Consider the following 20,444-nt stretch of genomic DNA (forward strand, 5'->3'; position numbering starts at 1 on the left):
CCTCTGCAGAAAGAGTCACAAAACGTTCTATTGACAGAATATTTTATATTGCTGTGGGCAACTGCTCACCATCCGCAAGCAGAAGTGGAAAACTGTTGGTGAGATGGAATAAGACACTTCAATGCACCTTGGTTTCACAGCAGACCTTGCAGTATCATTCTGCTAACATGGACATTGTTTAGGGTGGTAACAGTAAGTATAAATAAAAATTATGTGATTAAAGAGAGCAAAGAAAAATATACATCATACACACAGTGAAAATCTTTTCTGTGTCCTTAGGGAAACTGCAGAAGTGTTGTTTTCCAAGTTACTTGGAGCTAGAAGGCAGAAGCACTGAAGATTTGTGGTGTACAGACTAAGGGGTGAGCAAGCCCATTTCTCTTTGGAACTCGGTGTATCACTGAATGCATTTTTAAAGGCATAAAAATTCACATAAGGCTTTTCCAGGTTGTAAATAGTCAGAAGTGAGTTGATAGAAAAAAAAGGAGATTATCACTATAGAGTAGTGTTGTGGGTAGGACATGAGGAAAGAATAGGGCTTGAGGAGAAGGAAAAGCTGCATTTCAGACAGGATTTACTGCATGTGGTGAAGGGCAGCCTCTGCTTGAGGAGAAGGGTAGTCAGAGACTGGGGGACAATCAGGTTAGAGGAGGAAAGAAGCCAGCTCTGAGAGGCGTGTGTGGATGGGAGAGTAAAAATCAAGACAGAGAAATGAATGAAGATGGAAAAAGGAAACACGTGTTTGTGAGCAAAAACAGTTGCAGTTGTAGGAAATGTGTTGTGGAAACAGACTGCTTGTCCCAGGTGGTTAACTGTAACCAACCGTAGTATTTACAGGAAACATTTCCAAATTGCAGTAACGATGTCTTTGTGAAGTAGGTGAGTGCTGACAGAGGAGGGAGGCAAAGACAAAAGAACTGAAAGGTGGTGGAGGAGTCTGTTGGTGAGGACTAGAAGGTGAGCATCCCTTGTGCTGGGCCCTGAACAGACTTTGTGTCTCTTCGCTTGTGAATATACACCGTGAGAGCCCCAGGCTCTGCTGGCTCATCATCAAATACACTTGAAATCACTGTTCAGATCAAACTTCAGCGTGCTGCCAAATGTACCCCAAAGTGTACTCCAGGCTCGACCCTTTTGAAACAAAGGGATCAGTGTGTTCTAGCAATCCCAAGTGCCAGGAAGCAGAAAAAGAGAAGGTGTAATTCCAGACTTCAGGCTATAATTATAGGAAAGAGAGAGTACATAACATATACAAACTGTTTACTGGCCTCGATTGTCCTAGTGAGATCTATGCCAACCAAGCTATGCTAGTAGCTATTCTTACCCCAGAAGTGAAATAGATGTGTATTAATCATCTCTGCATTGGTATAACTGAAACAGTCACAGAGAGAGAGGGAAGGAGTAAGTTGCTCCAAAATAAATATATTGGTTAAAAAAAAAATCTTCTCTATCAAAATTAGTTTCCTAACAAAATGTTTCAATTTTTAAGAAGGACATCAAAATTTTGAACCCTAACAACACTACTGATTTGTTTTGAAGCTTGTTTTCGTAAAAAGTTAGCTAAAGCTTTTCTCAAAGGAATACATTCCCCTCCATCTTTATTGGCCTTCCCAGCCTGTGGTAGGCTTTGTGGGGACTCAGTTCTTGGTGTGTTGTCAGCATGCTCTCCCAAAGATATGGATAGGGGTACTTGACACATGATTCTCTTCCACCTTCAATTTTGTAGCAGCAGCAGCAGCTCTTTTTACTACAAGTCTTTCTGGCAGCATCTCCTATGCTTACTTGAGGGACAATAAAGGTCTTGTGCCAGGAGAGGGCTGCTCTGATCTTTCAGCATTCCCCATGAGTTTTGTGGGGAATGGAAAAGATGATCCTACCTGGAACCTCAGTAGATCCCAATGTGGGTCACACTTTCATAGGCAAAGTTCCAGAGTCAGATGTATCTTTTGCAGCTTTATCATTGTTTGGACCTCCATGTATTACTTTTCAGCTTCAGAATTAAAACCATACCACAGAAACTTTCTCTAGTTAAAGTTAATTGTGCTTGGCTCCAGAAACCTGAGCTGAAAATTTGGATCAAATTCTGACTTGACTCAGGCTTAGCTCTGATTTTAATTTTAAAAAAGGCAAAGGTTTGCAGGACTTTGAAAAGATTTGAAGAAAGTAAAACTTGTTACTAGTGTCCATGTAAACACTACTACAGCAGTAACAGTGAAAGAAATTAAATCACTTCTTGAGGAGAAGTAAACCAACATTTAAATATTTATTCACACAGTATAAAATAGGAGTGAATCTGTAACACAATCCTGTTATTCACCAGTTATTTGGTACCACTGCATGACCATTACAAGAACTCAACTCTGGGAATGTCTGTAAGGCACCATTATTAATCCTTTGTGTTTTCATTTTGTGCAATCAAAAGTGCTAACTGCATCAAATATATTAAACGTGATTTATAAGCTGCTTTTCTTGCATGTTATCTGCACTAAATTTAGTATTATAGACATAGAATAAATAGCCAGGACTAAATGACTGTAGAACATGTTGTCACAAGGGGTCCTGAAACATTCCTGGAATACAGATGGATAACAGGCTGGAATAGAGTGTGCTGCAAAAAAGCAAGGGAGAGGGAAGGACAGAAACTTTTGACCTAAGGCCCCAGGGCACTGGGTCTAATTTCCTCCTCTCACAGAGCTGCATGAAGTTTCTCATGAAACTTCAGGCAAAGCAAGGCTGACCTCCAGGCTGGAAGTCACACTGGAGTGAACCTTTAGGAAGTCACAGGGCTGAAGGGATCTTTCTGCGACTTGACCATGTTCTTCCAATGAATTTCAGGACCAGGACACACAGGAGACTCCTACCCTACTAATGAATGGTTTCCACATAGAGCAAGACCATTAGTTATGTAAGGGCAGTTGTATTGTAAGCTAGTTTAAAGAGGCTGCTGACCATGGCCATCTGTAGATGTGTACTGTAGATGACTGTAGCCCCTGTTGTGACAGACTTAACCAGAAATAAGTCTTTGCAGAAGTGAACATCAAAACTAATGTCAGAAAATCTTTCATCTTCCTGTCCATGACAGCAAGCCATGAGATAGGAAAAAAAGCATTAAACTCCACAGGTGCGTGCAATAGCTAATGCTGACATAGCTATAATGTAGTCAGGGGTTAAATTACAAAGTCCTTCTGATTATCTTACAATTTCCCCCAGTACCCACAAACCACTTCCTTTTCTACCCATGTGTTCTTCCTCATCTTCACAGCAGACAGAAGGATGGTGCCTCTGTGTCAGGCAGGCATGAAGTCAGTTGCTGTAACTTTCTGTGTCCTCTGCTTTCATTTTGAAGCCCTGTACAGTGAGTATAATTTTGGATTATTCTCCTTGCAGTAGGTATCTCTACAGAATAGAAAGAAGCCAACGATGGGAGACAGTAAATGAGGCATGATAGCAAGGGGTTGGAGGATAAAGGTAATCAAGGGAAACAGCTACAAAAAGATAGCTCTCAACTAGAGTTGGTGGGAAGAGAATTCCTGCCATCACAGTGCATTTGCTCTGAAACTAAAAAGTACCAGTTTTAACTCTGATGTTCTTTAGCTCATCTGCTCAGCATTACCCTTTAGCTGTTTGGACTGTAGTGCTTCAGCCAGCTTCCCTTGCTGGGCATAAGATCTTACAGCAGCATGATGGTGAATGGCTTAATAAAGAGAAGCCAGGTTATTAATATTAAACCTGCTGTTGTTTGGACAGGGAATTTTTATGCAGTGAAAAATGTATATGGCATGGAAGAGTGGACGAGTGATTTGATGCCGCCTTGAAACACAGACAGACTGAAAAGGAAGCGTAGCATTCCTGTGCTGTGTTTGAGAAGCTGCACAGTGACAGCACTGATCTGGTCCAGCCATAAACATGGCTGTAGTGTTTAGCAGGCTTCAGTGTTTTATCCCAGCTACGCAAAGTAAAATACCACAGCTCACATTTATCTCTGAAACCCACTTATTGATTGGGCAGAATGGAAATACAGATGATACCTGATTAGGAAGAGTCTACTTTTTATACATATTCTGTCCAAGGATTTAGTATAGTGCAATATAAGTAAGACCTGAGATATAGTGTGTGCAGTTATTAAGCATGATCTAAATATGCTCCTTTGAAGGTCATGTCACAGGCTATTAATATGCTTGCTTCTGAAATTCTAGTGATAAAGGATAGGTTTCAAGCCCCCCTCTAAAATTTAAGTACTTCTGAGGTTTCATACAAAACTTAAGCTTTCATATAAATAAAAACCAGTTTTCAGCTCTGGCAATACAGATACTAAGGCTAACTAATACGTGGATAGCATACTGAGTTTTCAGATAGAATGGAAAGATGGGTGAAATCACAGGAAAGGACGATTGTAATTAGTATCACTAAAGGGACATGAGCTGCCCTTTTTCTCCTTTGAAAGTTATTCTTAAATCTACTAACAAAAAGTCCTTTCAATTAGGTTACATATTTCTCACCTAGTCCATTTAGCAGGTTTACTTGTCCAGCATGCTTCTACACATGGCCGAAGCTACCTAAAAGGCCACTCCTTGTGGGCAAAAACAGGCTGTAATTTTCAGGGTGCAAATAATTGTTCTATCTGATACCCACATTTTTCCCTTCCTTCTCCCTTCCTTCAAATATGGAGAATAGATTTGGGAAGGGGACTGGGGAGAGAAGATGACAGGATAAAGAGTCTGCCTGTAATTAGAAATGGTATCTCTCAAGTTTTTTTATCTTACGCTGTACTCAGCATAAAAAGTACTAGTTATTACTATTCCTGTTAAAAGAAAAGTTCAACCTGATGGAAGACACATCACCATGATACTCTTACTTAGAGAACAAGCTAGGTCTCCAGAGAGTGCTGCCCAGCATTGTGGCAAATTTTTGGGAGTAAAAGCAGAGTAACTACTGAGATTTTGGTGTGTTTTGTTTGGTTTTTTGTTTGGTTGTTTTTCTTTTTGTTTGTTTTTTAACTTGGCAATTTACAAGCCCTACTTAGCAAGCCTAAAACCCTACAAGCAAGGGTAGGGTTTTTTTCAATGTAAATAGGTCACAGAAGGGGACATATATGTGCACATGTGAGTATTATAATTTGATAACCCAACTGTGATAAAGGAATAGTTTGTAAGAGCATGGAGCCTCTCTGGTGACTGTAGAGAAACATAAGCTATGGGATTTGGGAGTACAGAGCTGTAAGTAGGATTCCATAGCACTTGAGGCCCTTGCTCTGAAACACTGCACACGAGCTTTTGCACGTCGACATGGTCATTTCTTAGAAGGGCTTCTGAAATATTATCAACAATGGCTGTTGTTTAGTGGTACATTTGATAAGAGTTTTGGTGTTTCTCAACACAAATTATATCATAAAAATAATTCAGATCATAGATGGCTTCCTAGGATAATTCTGGTCATTTCTTGCTTTGCCCAGAAGCACTCTTTCCTCTCTTTATCCTTGATTCTTGAATGATAGGAACATGTTAGTTTTAGGCATATGACTAATGACACTGAATTGACAGTGTCATCTTTCAGAGTGCCTTGAAAGGTAAAAGCTATAGCAACTTAAAAAACTGTATGGTTTCATTATGCATTTAGTACTAACAAAACAAATGGGTTTGTTTTAGAGGCAGGGTCTGCAATCTCCTTGTTCATCTTCAGAGGCAAAAATACACAAGTGAAATTATGCTTCTTTTTATCAGCTAGTTAGCTTTCTGAGAGCCATGGCAAATAATACAAACAGCAAGAAAACCAAGCTCCTACTCTAAACCTCAGCCTTGAAAAGTGACTGAAAGTGGTTTTTAAACCTCTGTTAGGACCAAAATGTGTAGCAGATTGGTGATGCTTTCAAATAGCACTGGGTCTGCCAAAGAGCAACTAGAAAGCTCAAAATTGCAATCCCATTAAAATGAAAAGAATGCACCTTCCATTGGCCTCAGTATCCAAGCACACTACCATAGAAATTCCCAAACCTCTGGCCAAGGGATTTCCTGCTGCAGTAAAGATGAAATTGAGATGGAAATGGACATAAATGTAAATAAACATATACACAAATGCACATCCTTTTCCATAGTTTACTATAGCAAGATGTTACTTCCATACACATGTTCATCTCTTGGATTTACATCTGAACCATAATATTTGTCTTGACTCTGCTTCACATCAGGTGAGCCAGGAACAACTCCATACCACTCCACAGTGTAACACTGCCAGGAAACGAATGAATGATTTGTTTCCTCGTCTCAAAACCTTCATAGGCAATTGAATTGTCTCTTCTATGACAAATAATGAAGAGGAACCTTATGGCCAAATCTAGGTATGTTTAGATTTTAAGCATATTGAACGAGTGAGAGTCTTCTGTTCATTTCCAGCAATACCATGGTGTATGAGGTGGTATTAGGGAGGTTTAGTCAGTGAATCTCCCAATATTATTGGATGTTTAAATATAAGTTTCCTATTTCAAAGCCTACCAAAAGTACATTCATTCTGACTGAGGCTTGGCAAATGACAACCCAAGTGTGTCTGGCCATTAAGTTACAGGTCCATAGGATTACCTAGGAATGAACTGGCACAACTGGGCACAGGACAACAGCAATCAGGCACAGGGAGGGGGAAGGAGCCACCTTTTAGTATTCAGTGAGTGCATTCACACTGGGAGCTGATGCAGTGAGTTGAAAATTTATGTCAGATCTCACCAATTGTGGTCATCCATGTAGCCAATTTTGTGTTTTAAGCTTAGGCACTGTTAATCTAATTTCAAAATGTGCTGCCTTTGTCCTATGCTAAGCACAGTCTTCTCTGTGGGCACTTGTTTCAAAGGAATATTAATTGCATCACATTTATCAAAATGCTCATTCAGAGAAATACATTACTGAGTCTTTCTTGAAAATAGGCAGTTTAGGCTTCTGGGTCTGAGAGGATACAAAACAATCTTTCAGCTTGACACGAGGTCACATGAACTAAATGCTTAATGACCTCTCTCTGCCCTTTTCCATTAAAAACAAGGATTAAAACCATGATCTCTGACAAACATTTTAAACTACCCTGTATGAAAGGGCAATTTCATTAGCTAACAGCCTAATTGAACTATTCTCAGAGACAAACAGAGAAAACAAATTCAAATTTGTTGCTTCAGTGCTCAGAGCAGGGTAGTGCCGTGCTCCTCTGGGACGCAGAGGGAATATGGCACCACTTGGCTCTGTGGCTGCCCCGACAGACTCAGCATCTGCCTCTCCTCTCAGATGACCAGGGACAAATGTAAAGGTCTCAGCTTCAGGCAAGTGCTTCTCAGAAGTATCAGAGTAGCTTAAGCATTCATCATGTTCCCTAATTCTGCTGTACCAACACATTTGTTCTTTATTTCCCCTCCCTAAATAATTTCTCTGCTCTTTGGCCAAATTTTAAAGGTATATGTTGCCAAACTACAGAACATTTTTAAAGACCTTTATTTCAAATACTCTTCTCATAGCAGCAAGGGTTTTTTTCATCATGCAACATGAGAGTCATCAGGAACTGTTTCTTTATTTGACCTTTGCTTTCAGCCTTTCACACTATGTAACATTTTAAGGGCTTGCACTTTGTCTGTGCATTCAGTGGTTCTAGAGCTCTGTTTCACTGTGGGTTGGCAAGTTGTGTGTTTTGGCTGCCTATCTTCACACCAGTGGTCCAAGATGCCAAACACCTTGTCTGTTTTCATACCCCTAAGTAACAGTCCTGAGCAGAGTACAGATATTAGAACTGTCGCTGAGTTAGATAAGGGCACTGATTGTGCACAGTAAACCAAGAAGGATGTGGTAGCCAGGAAGATGGTAAATCAATCAAGAAGGGATAAAGTTTCTATAGCTTTCCAACTGAGCATTGCAAAGTGTCTTCCAGAAGTCCATTAGCTTATGTGTCACGCTAAAAATATTTCAGACTAGTACCACTCATGGAAATACCCTTGCCAGTGGCAGGAATTGCGGGGCAAGGATTCAAAGAAGGAAAAAGCATGGACACTAAAAGATTGCCTCTTTCCAGAAAGAGTTGAGATCATACAAAGGTACCCAAAAGAGAATAATCCTCTGTTCCTGTGCATATACAGGCCAGATGACCAAGATAACAGGTGCCTTGGGAAAATGATTATTCATACTTTGTAATCAGTGCACTGCCTGGCACAGCTGGGGACCTGCTCTGTGTGGATCTAGACTACCCTGGAGCAGTAACAAGAAGAATATTATCAAAGTCTTTAAGTATTTGCCCCATAATTCCTTAGCATCATAAAATGCTGATGTAGAGTGTATTTCAGTCTAAGCAGCCTCTGAAGAACTTACACAGGCTCCCAGAAAACAGGAAAAGCACAGTTTTTCTGTTTGTCTGTATACCTGTCTTTACATTTAATTTTAGGACACTGCAAAAAGAAAAATTCCAAATGAATCACTATCAGACTGGGCTATTGTTGCCAGTACTGACATACAAACCATTTCATAGTATTGCCACAGTGGGTGGTGATGGAGGCTGCAGCTTGAAGAACCAATCCAGAACACATTAAAAATGTGGCTGCGTCCTGTAATGAAGGACATCTATGAACAATGAAGGAAAAAGTTGCTATTGAAAAAGGAATAAAACCATATGCATTGCTTGAAGGTTTTCTTGCTGTACTTATTGGAACATCAACTACATATTCGTTCTGGATGTGCCATAAGATACTTTGATGCAGAGCTGAGCAGTGGGGGAAACAGAATAAACACTGATGGAAATGAGCACTTTGGTCTGGAAACAAAGTGTAATGCTGGCTCATTGCAGACTCAGATTCATGAGAAATCAAAAGTATGCTATATTACATGGGCCAGATTTCCTCAGTATTTTGCAAAAAAATTTTACTTCTGTCTCATTTCCGTTTATGAAGTACACCTATTACTTTGCAGATTCTTAAAACAGAATATGTAAATGCTATATGTATGATAAATATAAATTCTTGCCTTGAGCATTTTCTTTCTACTTTGCTTTTTTATATTTCATTGTTTTATCACATCATATAAGTTTATAGTGTAGCACAGAAAGGATCAGACAGGCTAATGATACAAATTAAAAACTTGCTTCAGCATCTTAACGTTGCATGGCTCAGCCCTTGTTCTTGCATCTCCCTTCTTGAATTTTAAACAGGAAACAATTTTGTATTTTTCAGGAGTTGAGAGCTGCTCATCAAAGCCATGCAAAAATATAGGTAAGACACATTTGCCTAATTTGGTTTATGGTTTTAAATGCCTTTTTAGATCAGAAAATACTGTCCTTGAAGAAAAAAAACTGTCATTTTTTACAGCACACTTTAACATATTTCTATTTGAAGGAGTTTCCCATGCTATTGGTTGATGACTTTACAGAGTCAAACTGTGAGGTCCTTGGTCAGTTTACTTTCTTTTGCTTCTCCAAGAAATTTGCCCAGTGAGAGCTGCACAACGTTTGAGAGATTTTCAGGCAGGTTTTAGGAAGGTCAGATGTGATTTCTGGATTGCATGTGGGTGCATGCACACAGTGACCTCTGTCTTCTACTTTTTCCATTATGTTAGTGATAAAGGTGCTATAGCCACCTAAGCAATTAGGTTGAAACTTTATGATGTGCTTCAAATCACTATCTACTCAACAAAGTTGGGTCTTGTGGTCAAGGAAGTTATGTAGGAGTTTTGGACTCACATCCCATTATAAATGTTCAGCTATATCATCAAACTGTCTGGATGGCTGAGCCCAGAGAGTGGTAGCGACTGGCAGCCAGTCACAAGTGGTGTTCCCCAGCGCTCATTTTTGGGGACAGTTCTGTTTAATATCTTTATCAATGACCCAGACAAGGGGATCAAGTGCACCCTCAATAAGTTAGCAGAAAACATCCCGTTAGGTGGAAGTGTTAGGTGGGAGGGTAGGAAGGCTCTGCAGTGGGATTGGACAGACTGCTGAGGCCATTTGTATGAGGTTCGATGAGGCCAAGGGCAGGATCCTGCACTTCAGTCACAACAATCCCGTGTGGAGCTACAGGCTGGGGCAGAGTGTCTGGAAAGCTGCCTAGTGGAAAAGGACCTGGGGGTGCTGCTCAACAGCAGCTGACCATGAGCCAGCAGTGTGCCCAGGTGGCCGAGAAGACCAAAGGCACCCTGGACTGTATGAGGAATAGTGTGGCCAGCAGGACCAGGGCAGTGATTGCCCCCCTGCCCTCGGCACTGAGGATAACACACCTCGAGTGCTGTGTCCAGTTCCGGGCCCCTCACTACAAGAAAGCTGTTGAGGTGCTGTGGTATATCCAGAGAATGGCAGTGGAGCTGGTGAAATGAGTGGCTGGTGTTGTTTATCCTGAAGAAAAGGAGGCTCAAGGGAGAGCTTAACACTTTCTACACCTACGTAAAAGGAGGTTGTGGCAAGGTAGGATTCAGTCTCTTCTCCCAAGTAAAAAGTGTCAGGACAAGAGGAAGAGGCCTCAAGTTGCACCAGGAGAATTTTAGCTTGGATATTAGGAAAAATTTCTTCACTGAAAGAGCAGACAAACACTGGAACAGGCTGCCCAGGAAAGCTGTGGAGTCACCATCCTTGGAGGTATTAAAAGACACGTACATGTGGCACTCAGGAACATGGTTTAGTGGTGGACTTGGCAGTGCTAGATTAATGGTTGGACTCAATGATCTTAAGGGTCTTTTCCAACACAAAAAATTCTATAATCCCACGATCACTGGGGTACAGATTATGAACAAAAATAGAGATAATTATCGTCATCTTTGTCCCACCTTGTTTTTACCTATAGGACAATCTGACAGTCTGAGGCAGGGACTGTATGTCTATACAGTATTTGGTCCAGGGGAGACTTTAAACAATATCTAGTAACTGATATTTTAAGTAACCTTAGTAACTTTATAATTTAGCAACTTTAGTAACGAGAAATATTATCAAGGTTGCTGATCTAGTGCCAACAGTGACCTCTCCAGCCTTATAGTAGATAACAAGCCAGGTCTCATTTTTTTTGTCAGTAATGTCTGACATGACCAGAATGATACAATGTTATCTCATTGTGAGGGCTGCTTTCCACAGCCAGGCCTTTCTGAGTACCTACATGCCTTAATTTTCAATCACTTGGTTTACTTGCTTTGTTTAAAGGAGTTTCTTAACACTTTAGGGATTCTTTTCATTGTTCTGTGACTGACTATGCTTATTGTTTTTATGTCTTCAGATCAGCTCTACAACCTTGACCCCCAGGCGATGGTAGAATTTGAAAATGGAAACTTCAACTTCACATTTCCCAACCCCCAAAATGTGAGTGAGTTCAGCATGACCCTCTTCAAAGGGAAAGAAAAGAAGGAAATCTGTACACTCCATTTGAATGAAGAGAATGTTTTCCCCAAGAGTAATGTCACCTACTGTGAGACAAAGAATTCAAATACCAGCACCACTTTCATTCTTAAAAATCTGGAAAGAAAGCATATGGACATTTATATCTACTGTCTGGAGGTATTCTTCCCCCCTCCTTATATAGATTGCCGCCTGAAAGAAATCTGTTTGTACATCCCAGGTAAGTTTACTTCTCCCCTCACTTCAGTTTACTGATAAGTAGACATTAGGCATAGCTATGCTGCAGTGAAAAATGTGACTAGAGTTTGCACAGCTATTTACAGGACAGCCTAAAACTACTTAGCAGGGGGGTGGTAGCAGTGGAGCTGTGTTGGCAGGCTGATCAGCATGCCTTCTCTGTATTTATTCATCTTCTTGGGCGGGTTTTTTCAGGCCATGCTGAGCTTTGCATACTGTTGGTGGCAGCCAAGTTAGCTAGACTACAGCTTTTGGGGTACTGCAGTCCCACCTTTGCCTGCAGCAGAAATTTCCCTTGTCCATTTTCAAGCTGCTGAGTGTAAATGTTAAGGATAAACAAAGATAGAAGCTGAAATGCTGAGGCTACAATTATGTGGTTGGGTCAAATTATCTCTCAGCCCACTCTGAATTTAAAAAAGATTCTCAGAATCAAGCTGTGACATTTGATTTTGTCTGCAGTGTCCATTTCCATTTGTATGGATAGCCAGATGTTCCTAGTTTTTTCCAAATGTTTCATGCCCTATCATATTTTCTCCCAGATCTGGGCAAGGGTGATCTTGTGTACCTCAGCTTGCTTTCCTATCCAAATATGACAGCAAAGGTCTACCCCTTCTTTTGATCAGGCTGCCCTTTAGATCACCTGTGGTACTCACTGAATGCAAGCTGAAGCCTTGCTCAGATCTGAAATATCATCATGCTCTCGAGCCTGACTTGGTTTCTATTCAGTCTACACTTTGAGCACTGTGTACCCACAGTTTCACCTCTCCTTCTGGAAAACTGCAATATTTTGCTTCCAGCTGAATACACTTTTCCAAGGCGGTGATTCAGCTCAGGAAAATTCTTCTCCAGAGCTCACTTTTGCTAATTTTTTAATATGAAGAGAAGAGTGAAAATAATTTGAAGTTATCTGTAGGAGGCAAAAATGCAAATTGTCAGAAATGACTTTTTTTTGCGTCCCCATGGCCAGATAAGGAAGACTGCTTTTCACTGGGACAGGAGTCATGGGTAATTATTGGCCTGATCATGGTTTCCCTGATTTCCTGTGTCTGCTGTGTTGTAGTCTGTTGCTTAAGGAACAAGGTAAGCAAATATACAAGATTATGCAGAACCATTTTTCTGAGGGTCATGGATGGGGAACTTGATTTAATGAGATTTAAAGGGTGGGATGGGCACATACTCACTGAGCACGTGAGGTGTTTTTTGACAAGAAGACTGAGTTGTTAATTTACCACTGGAATTCAGTCATTGATGGCAGCAGCTCAAATTTAATTTTTCGAAGACAGAATTGTTTATCGATTTAAAGTCTGGGCACCAAAAGAAAGAGGAGAAATGCTGCACGGGTCAGCAAAATTACTTTGGTAAGAAATTCACCTGACTGTTTTCTTCAAGAAGGGGAAACAAATCATCAGTGGAGCAATTTCAGCACTGTTCTGGTGCAAAACCACTTAAACAAAGAACCATTTGGAAAGAAGGAAGACCATGGACATTAGCTATTTTTTTGGGCAATGCGTGTTTTTAATTTTCAGTTTGTTTTATTGCAAGTTTTCTTTGTGAATGCCTGTAGATTCTGACTTTATTATTCCCACTGAAAACAGACAGAGTTACTGCCCTACTTAAAGAACAAAGGCAGGAGTGGCAAAGGTTAGTGACCACAAATTAATTCATGGTATTTTCCCTCTGTTGGCAGATTCAAAAGTGTGACTCCAACTCCCACGAGTACAACAGTGAATACATGCCCATGGCAGCAGTGAATGCAGCTAAAAAACCAAGAATCTGAGGTTGTACGAAGCCTAGTTATACTCATATATCTGTTTGTGTCTCTTACAAGGCTTTCTCTGGGAGGGAAAGGACTGCTTGCTGTCTCTGCCATTGCTTCTAGATGGGTGGGTGCCTGGGTGGGATTGTTAGCATAGCTTGTTAGTGGAGTTCATGCTGCCATCTTGCAGGAAGATGAAATTAAAAGCAAAATCTCTGAAAACCTTTTGAATCATAGTGGTAGGCTGGTTCCTAGAAATGCAACTGCTTCATGTCTGTGCCATCTTATGCATGAGGAAGAGATAAGAAACCGTTCCATTCAGAATCTTCAGATGATGTGTGGTACCCAAAATCTTTCTGAGGAAGTGACTTACTAGATTTAATGAGTGTTACTGGCTAAAGGCATGTATTCTGTAGAGAATGAGGAACTTCCTACCTGCTCAAGCCCTTGCCTAGTAGTCAGAAGCTACTGGCTACAGAACAGAACAGAAGAAGAATTTGGACTGATTCAGACATATGGGGTGTTTCATGTAACTGATTTTCCATTTCTATTCTAGGCATAAGTTGCTTGTGGTGTGGAAATTTTGGAAGCACAGTTTTCCAGCTACTTGAACCTGGACAATGGGAAGTCAGCATTTCCTCACCTTTCCCAGCCTCCCTGAGCTCTCATGATGATCCTGTGCTCAGTCATGAGACACCCACCCCCGTACTGTTATGAGCTGTGTTTTGCTCTAGCTTTGTTTGTTAACTGGCACCCTGCCCAACCCACTGACTTGGACATGAAGTGCCAACAACGTGTTAAAGATGTCAGCTTGTAGTTGAAGAAAATGTAGAAAATGAGTTTGCTCTAGAGTAGATTGCTGTAGTGCTGCCACAGAGAGAACTTTTATTTTCTAGTCTCCTTTATGACAAACTTTCCACTGGTGACAAAAAAAAAAAAAAGACTACCTCCAGTGCCAATCCTTGTGGCACAGCCATACTGTCAATGTATTGCACATGCCCTTCATTTTGGGCTACTTTAGCAGGGGAACAAAACCTAAGAGTGTACAGCAGAGAGTACAGCAGAGACTTCTCTGAGACACAGTACCTCAGGTATGTGATCTGCATTTTTTGTATCCGTGCTGTCAATACATCTTTGCCATTCACACCTCGGGGCTCCCCTTATTTAATTAAATTCTGAATGCTTTTACTAACAGAGGAATATATTACAAGATGAATATATTTCAAGCCTGCAATTTCTCTTTAGATCAGTTCAAATCTTCAGGATCAGACCCTGAACTAGGAGGCACGATCTCACCTATTCACATGTCTTGCAGCACAAATACAACACAGTCCATAAGGCCCGTATGGCCTTGTGTCCATATGGACTCTGCACTGCAATTAACTTCCTCTTTTGGTTTGACATGAAACCTTTACCACTTCCCCAGTGGGTTTAGGGGTTACTTGACCTACCTGAAATTGCTGAGAGCCTTCAGTATGAATGAAACAATCAATCCTTCATACTCCTTGTGAAATCCATCAAAACTCTGACCATAAATGACCAGCTGGGAATCCAAACTGCATGTCTTGCCAGACACCATTTGGCTGCTAGAGTGGTACATTGATTCTCAGCCTCTCTGTAATACATTAAAAAAACCAGGCGTTGGGCAGAGGACACTGCTGAGAAAGACACACCGCCTGCTTGTCTGGCAGAGAGAAGGCTGCTTTCATAGGGCAAATGGGGATGAGGAGGAAATAAGCTGGTATATCAAGAGCAGGGTTTCCCTCAACAAGCACCTGCACACACAGAAGTATTGCAGAGAGAAGGTGCAAATTGCTAACTGTGACATTAAGCAAAGGGAAAGTAGTTAGGCACTGAATGAGGTGGGGACTGCCAATTACACAGCCCCTACCCTGCTCAGTAACCAGCTCCTTGGCAGGGATGATGAGGGCACCCTGCTATGTTGGGTAACATTACATTCTGTCCCATCTTCCTGGCACATAACCTCTGCCAAATTACTTGACCTCCCCAGCAAACAAAGCTCTTCTCTGTACCTCCACAAATACACCCATCTCACCGTTTTAAAAAAGCATTGGTGAAATTACTGCCTTTGAAAATTATTGGTGAAAACAACTAACCTCTACTACCTATGAGAAATACTAGGTGCAAGATCCTATGTAACAGAGGAGAATCCTACCCCCTGGAACCTTTCACCAGACTGAGATGGAAATTCATGAAGTAAAGAGTTTCTGAAAGAAGGAAAAACTCGAGGTTTGACTTGAGATGTTGCCGGATAAAGGACAAACGATGAAAGTGTGAATAAGGCAGTTTAAAATACATACATCCTGCACTGGAGAGAGAAATTATTTATATTCATTATAACATTGCATTTGGAAGCCTCAGGTTCCATTACTGCTTTCTTTCTGGAAAAATATATTTTTATTCTTAATAAAACATTTTTTTATTATGCCATATGTGTCCACAAGAAAGTTCATGCGTGAATACACGTTACGTGAAAAAATTAAGCTCTGTAAAGTCCACAGCACAATGGGGAGAGAAGAGAGTACAGGAAAATTTATCCCTGTATAGCATCTTAGCGGGAAGCAGGAAAAGGAGTAAGGAAAAAAATATTAAAAAAGTGAAAACCAAAAATTTGGCCCTGTTTCTATGCAGTGAGATAGTGACCTATCAGTTTGGATCTGTTTGTTTCCTTTTGTTTTCATGAGAAAGTCTTTTTTGATATTGTCCCATCTCTTCTTCCTTTCCTTTAACCCCTTATGCAGGATACTTATAACATTCATGATTAATTTGGGACATTTTTCAATTTCTTTCTGCTGTACTTCAATACCTCAAAATTAAAAGTAGCTGAAAGAAGACAAAGGATGACAAAATGAGGAAAAAAAAAAGAAAACACCATGAAAAAATAACACAAACTGAACCTATAGACTGTGTGACAAGAAAGGATTAAAATAAAATAAACAAATAAAAAAAGCCCAATATTCTAACAGGTCATCATCTCAAAAAGTAAAACCTCTCTTTGGAAACTCCCAGTTTTGGAAAAAGACCATTTTAGCAGGAAAAAAATTCAAATAAGAATATTACAGCCAACTCCTCTAAAAAATCCTCTTTCAAGACAAGCAGAAGCTTGAGAATCTTCCAAATAACAGCCAGGAAATCAGAGGTCTGAGGGTAAAATAAACTACTAATATACAATCTCAACCTATGTTTTCTCGGTTTGCTACGTAATGGTTTAGGATTGTCACAGAAATTGTACAGTTGATACTCCACAAGGAAGGTTCTACAACCTCTCCCTCTACATCCTTGTCTTCTATCGTTTCATTGAGATTATTACTGAAAAATTATTTTGGTTAGGGCCTTTCCAGGAGCTGAATCTCTAACAACAGCGGTCATGTAAAATCAGTTTCTGTCACTCGACATCTAATGCAAGATTCAGTGTCAGTAAGCTGCTTTCATCCTTTCTGATTTATAACTGGTATAACTCACCCCACATGTATTTACACCCACTAATACTCTTTAGCTCTTCCCAGTCTGTACCAGTATGGAGTATATGAAGACAAGAAGTCAATAAACCCAATAGGTATGTATGGCAAAGAACCACTTGTGATCTTGAAGGTTAAGACCTGAAATAAAAAAATTTACGACTTCAGAAAAATGATTTTGCTAAACAGATAGAGTGATCTGATGTGAACAGGTGAAAGATGTACAGGATGACAACTTCAGCTACTCCAAAATGTAAGGAAGGATAAATGATAAGTATATCATAATGTGAAAATCTGCACATCTTGAGTTGGTTTGAAATCCAAACCTTGATATGTATTTTGCAAGCTTATCTTCCCAGCCTGCATTATGAACCCAAATCTGAATGCTCTAAGAATTTAATGATTAGCTTCAAGATGGCAATTTCATTCCTAATATATAGTATAGGGAATGAAATGACACTAAGAGGGCCATTTTCCCTTAGTACAGGTATTTCACTGACTTCAAAGTTCAAATAGTTCTAAGTTCTACCATATTTCTTCCAGACTTTAAAAAGTTTATTTAAGGCTGGGGAAAAGAGGCTCCCAAATTTGAGTAAAGCAAACAAATGAATCACAGGATCAGTACTGATGATATCGTACACCACTATTCATAAAGTGTTTTATAATGTGGGGAGTCCCCTAGGCATTTGAATCTATAAGTTGCCATGCAGAAGAACACCTTAATAATAAAACAAAACAAGAAAAATACAGGGTAATTGAAACTATTTAGTTAAAAATAAATCTATTCAGTTAGTAGGGACTTCTGCTCATGCAAGGTTTACTGGGGAGGTAGTCTCTGCCTTTGGTTTGACTTTAACTGCAACGAGACACTCCATATACCCAAGTCCCCTAAGTTGGCCAGTCCATCATTGTTATAGCAGCCTCCCCACTGTCATAAAAATTTCTCATTTTCTTGAGAGATGAAAGTTTGAGATTTGTGTTTATGTTCTACAATTATGAGTTCACAATTCAGTGTGTGGGGTTGCTTGGAGAAAAGGGAGGAATAGGAAGGATTAAACAGCTTTTCTGGCAAAATGAACTGGACAGGTATGAACTGGAGATATGAAGAAGAGGTCAGGGGGTGAATTTCATCTAAATTCATGTGCCTGAGCTATTTAATTTCTCCTGGGAGCAATTAGATCTTGTATGGTTTGAGATCAATTTTTAAAAAGAGATAAATCAGCTCTGATCATCAACAAAAAAGATTTAGTGGCTGCACACATCAAGCATAATCATTTTTAAAAACTGCAAACACTAACAACTTTGAAATATCTAATGTCTTCCATGTCTTAAATCTTGCAACACTCCTCCCAGTTTTTAGTACGCTGTTGGCAAATCCATCACCAAGGATATTTCATCCTCTGTCCCAATGCACTGCAGCAGCAAGTTTCATGCAGTTTATAATAGTGTGTTGCCATCTCTCAGAATTGAGGCCAGGATTTAATCTCTGGATTGTGCAGACTTGCAAGGGGCTGTTCCCTTTCCCTGTGCTGAGAAGGAAGGCTCTTTTGCTGTGCTAGGGTTCTTCTGGAAAAATCTCTGAAACACTGAGAAAACTGGAAATTTTGTTAGCACCAGTTAATGAGAAAAGGGGGGAGAATATTGCCTTCCAAAGGTGGCAGTTTGTACACCATCTATGGAGCATGAGAACACTGCATAGGCTTTTCAGGCACCAGAGGCCAAATTTTGGAGAAGGAAGCTCAAAACTGGGGTTCTCAGACCTTTTGCTGGGTTGCTTTCCTCCTCCGCAAAATGTAAACTACTTGTTTTTATTTATTCAGTCAAATGATTTCCCCTTTGAAAACTGAACACCCTTCCCTGAAAAAACCCCAAACAAATCCATCTCCCACCAGCTCCCCCCCTCCCCCCCAAAAAAAGAGGGGGGGAAGAAAGAAGAAAGGATTTGCTCATTAAGGCTCTTTTGGGCCTGCGTGAAACAATGGATGCTGTATTAAGCATCTGGCAGAGTGCCAGCAGAAGTCCCTATTGATCCTCCTATCTATGGATCCTCCTGTTGATCAGGCTGGTGTATGGCTCCCATGCAACTGGGTAGGACTATGACCATGAGACAAAGGGATGACAGAATCTCTTAAGGGAATCAGAGCTTAGTGCTGCTGCTCTCATGAAACAGAGCTATACTTCAGTAGCTCTAGCTATCTACATCCTTGAAAGCCAGACCAATACTTGTATTTCCATCCCTATTCCTCTCTCTGTCTCTGCTGTTCAGTCACAATCACAGATCCATTGAAATCCATCCCATGCCCTGGCTCCTCTTAATACCTGTGCTTCAGAGACCCAACCAGGACTTTCTCTTCTGCAGCAGGGAAGCTCTCTGGGACATTGGCTGTTGGTGGAAGGACTTTACAGTGGCTCACCTGTGCAGAAAAGGGAAGCTCAGGGAAAGGGTACAGCAGAAGCCCCTCCTTGGATATACAGTGGTCATGAAAGGGAAATTAAACACATTGCCATGGCTGTGTTAGAGGGGTGTGTGGGTTCCAGGAGTGTAAGGAAAACAAGATAAATGAAAGGATTTAGGATCTGGGGAGTTGCAAAACCTCACGGCCTTGACACAGACCCCATTTGCAGTAAAAGCTGGCAAATATTGCTTGTGAGGACAGGTAGTTTCCAGAAAAAATACCTGGCATCCACCAAGTTGTTTGACAAAACCTGAGCCAGTTCTATGGACTATAATAGACTAAAATAAGCAATTCTTAAGGCAGGCTTCCAGAGCAAAGAGTACCTTTACTTCCAAAAAAAGCCATATGTTGTACTCAAGGGACTAAGCAAAACATGCAGTCAGTGAATAAGGATCTCTTTCAAGCACAGTATGTTTATTGAGAGCACTCCGTGGCCTTGGACTTCAGCCACCTATAAGGCTCTGATGGAGACACTACCCTCCCAAACACTAGCCACTACTCACAGCTTTTCCATCTGTGAAGAAGCTGCTCAACCCTGACAGGGCTGTGCTGTCAGCCAGAGGCACCCTCTGTGGTCTGCAGCAGTCTGGCCTGGCCAAGGAGCCACGTTGAGGGAGTGCAAAGCTGCTGCTGAGCACCTTTTCTGCATTTCCTTGTTTCTTTTTCACACAACCAATGCAAAGATCTATGAAGCATTTCCTACCGCCCCATCACCAGCTTCAAAAGCTAAAGGAAACTTCATCTGCATCAGGAATCCAACCCAGATGAAACAGGCCCTGTCTTTCCTTCCTGCTAAGTGGGTTGGTAATATTTCTGTTTAAAGATTAAAGAAAAAAAACAAACATGCTCTTTAGTGGAAAATATAGACGTACTGGAGAAAACAGCCACCCATGCTGAATAGTGACTTGTGATTCATAATTTCCACTGAAAATTTGAATAAAAGAAATATCCTCTTCACTCAAGATGATGAAAACATGTTTTATTTGGTGAGAAAAGAGGCCTCTATATGTTTTAAGAATTAATTCAAACAGAAGGCTCCAAGTGACCCCGAATACCTTCAGCACACAGATCACAGCTCTCCTTCTGTATTTAGAACCAGACAAAGAGTCTTGCAGAGACTTGAACTGTGTTCTGGTAACGGTGACCTATTTCCCTTTCCGTAACAAAGCAGTGTGCAGTTAGTAGACACCAGTA

At 40.6% G+C, this 20,444-nt stretch overlaps 1 protein-coding gene across 2 annotated transcripts; it reads left to right on the forward strand.

Moving 5' to 3' along the window:
- The first annotated feature begins 870 nt into the window (after window positions 1-870).
- Window positions 871-16,130, forward strand: LOC127470876 (inducible T-cell costimulator-like). 2 transcript variants are annotated; one of them, XM_051786903.1, is made up of 7 exons: window positions 871-957; window positions 3,263-3,355; window positions 9,182-9,220; window positions 11,204-11,542; window positions 12,527-12,639; window positions 13,247-13,337; window positions 13,872-16,130. In XM_051786903.1, exons 2-6 carry the CDS (start codon window positions 3,274-3,276, stop codon window positions 13,334-13,336), a joined length of 663 nt encoding a protein of 220 aa, XP_051642863.1. In that variant the 5' UTR covers window positions 871-957; window positions 3,263-3,273; the 3' UTR covers window position 13,337; window positions 13,872-16,130. The 2 variants fall into 2 exon arrangements, with proteins under 2 accessions (XP_051642863.1, XP_051642862.1); XM_051786902.1 differs by lacking the exon at window positions 871-957 and having other exon boundaries at window positions 3,221-3,355.
- The last annotated feature ends 4,314 nt before the right edge of the window (window positions 16,131-20,444 follow it).

This window comes from Manacus candei, unplaced genomic scaffold, assembly GCF_025592945.1.
Source record: "Manacus candei isolate 608988 ecotype Guabito, Panama unplaced genomic scaffold, ASM2559294v1 h1tg000023l, whole genome shotgun sequence".
Classification (NCBI taxonomy): Eukaryota; Metazoa; Chordata; class Aves; order Passeriformes; family Pipridae; genus Manacus; species Manacus candei.

Bases quoted from the DNA above. Each gene is read 5' to 3' on its own strand.
- LOC127470876 (XM_051786903.1), top strand. From the start codon at position 3,274: ATGGTGCCTCTGTGTCAGGCAGGCATGAAGTCAGTTGCTGTAACTTTC. The intron at 3,356-9,181 runs GTGAGTATAATT...TGTATTTTTCAG, and splicing joins TCATTTTGAAGCCCTGTACA to GAGTTGAGAGCTGCTCATCA. The intron at 9,221-11,203 runs GTAAGACACATT...TTATGTCTTCAG, and splicing joins AAAGCCATGCAAAAATATAG to ATCAGCTCTACAACCTTGAC.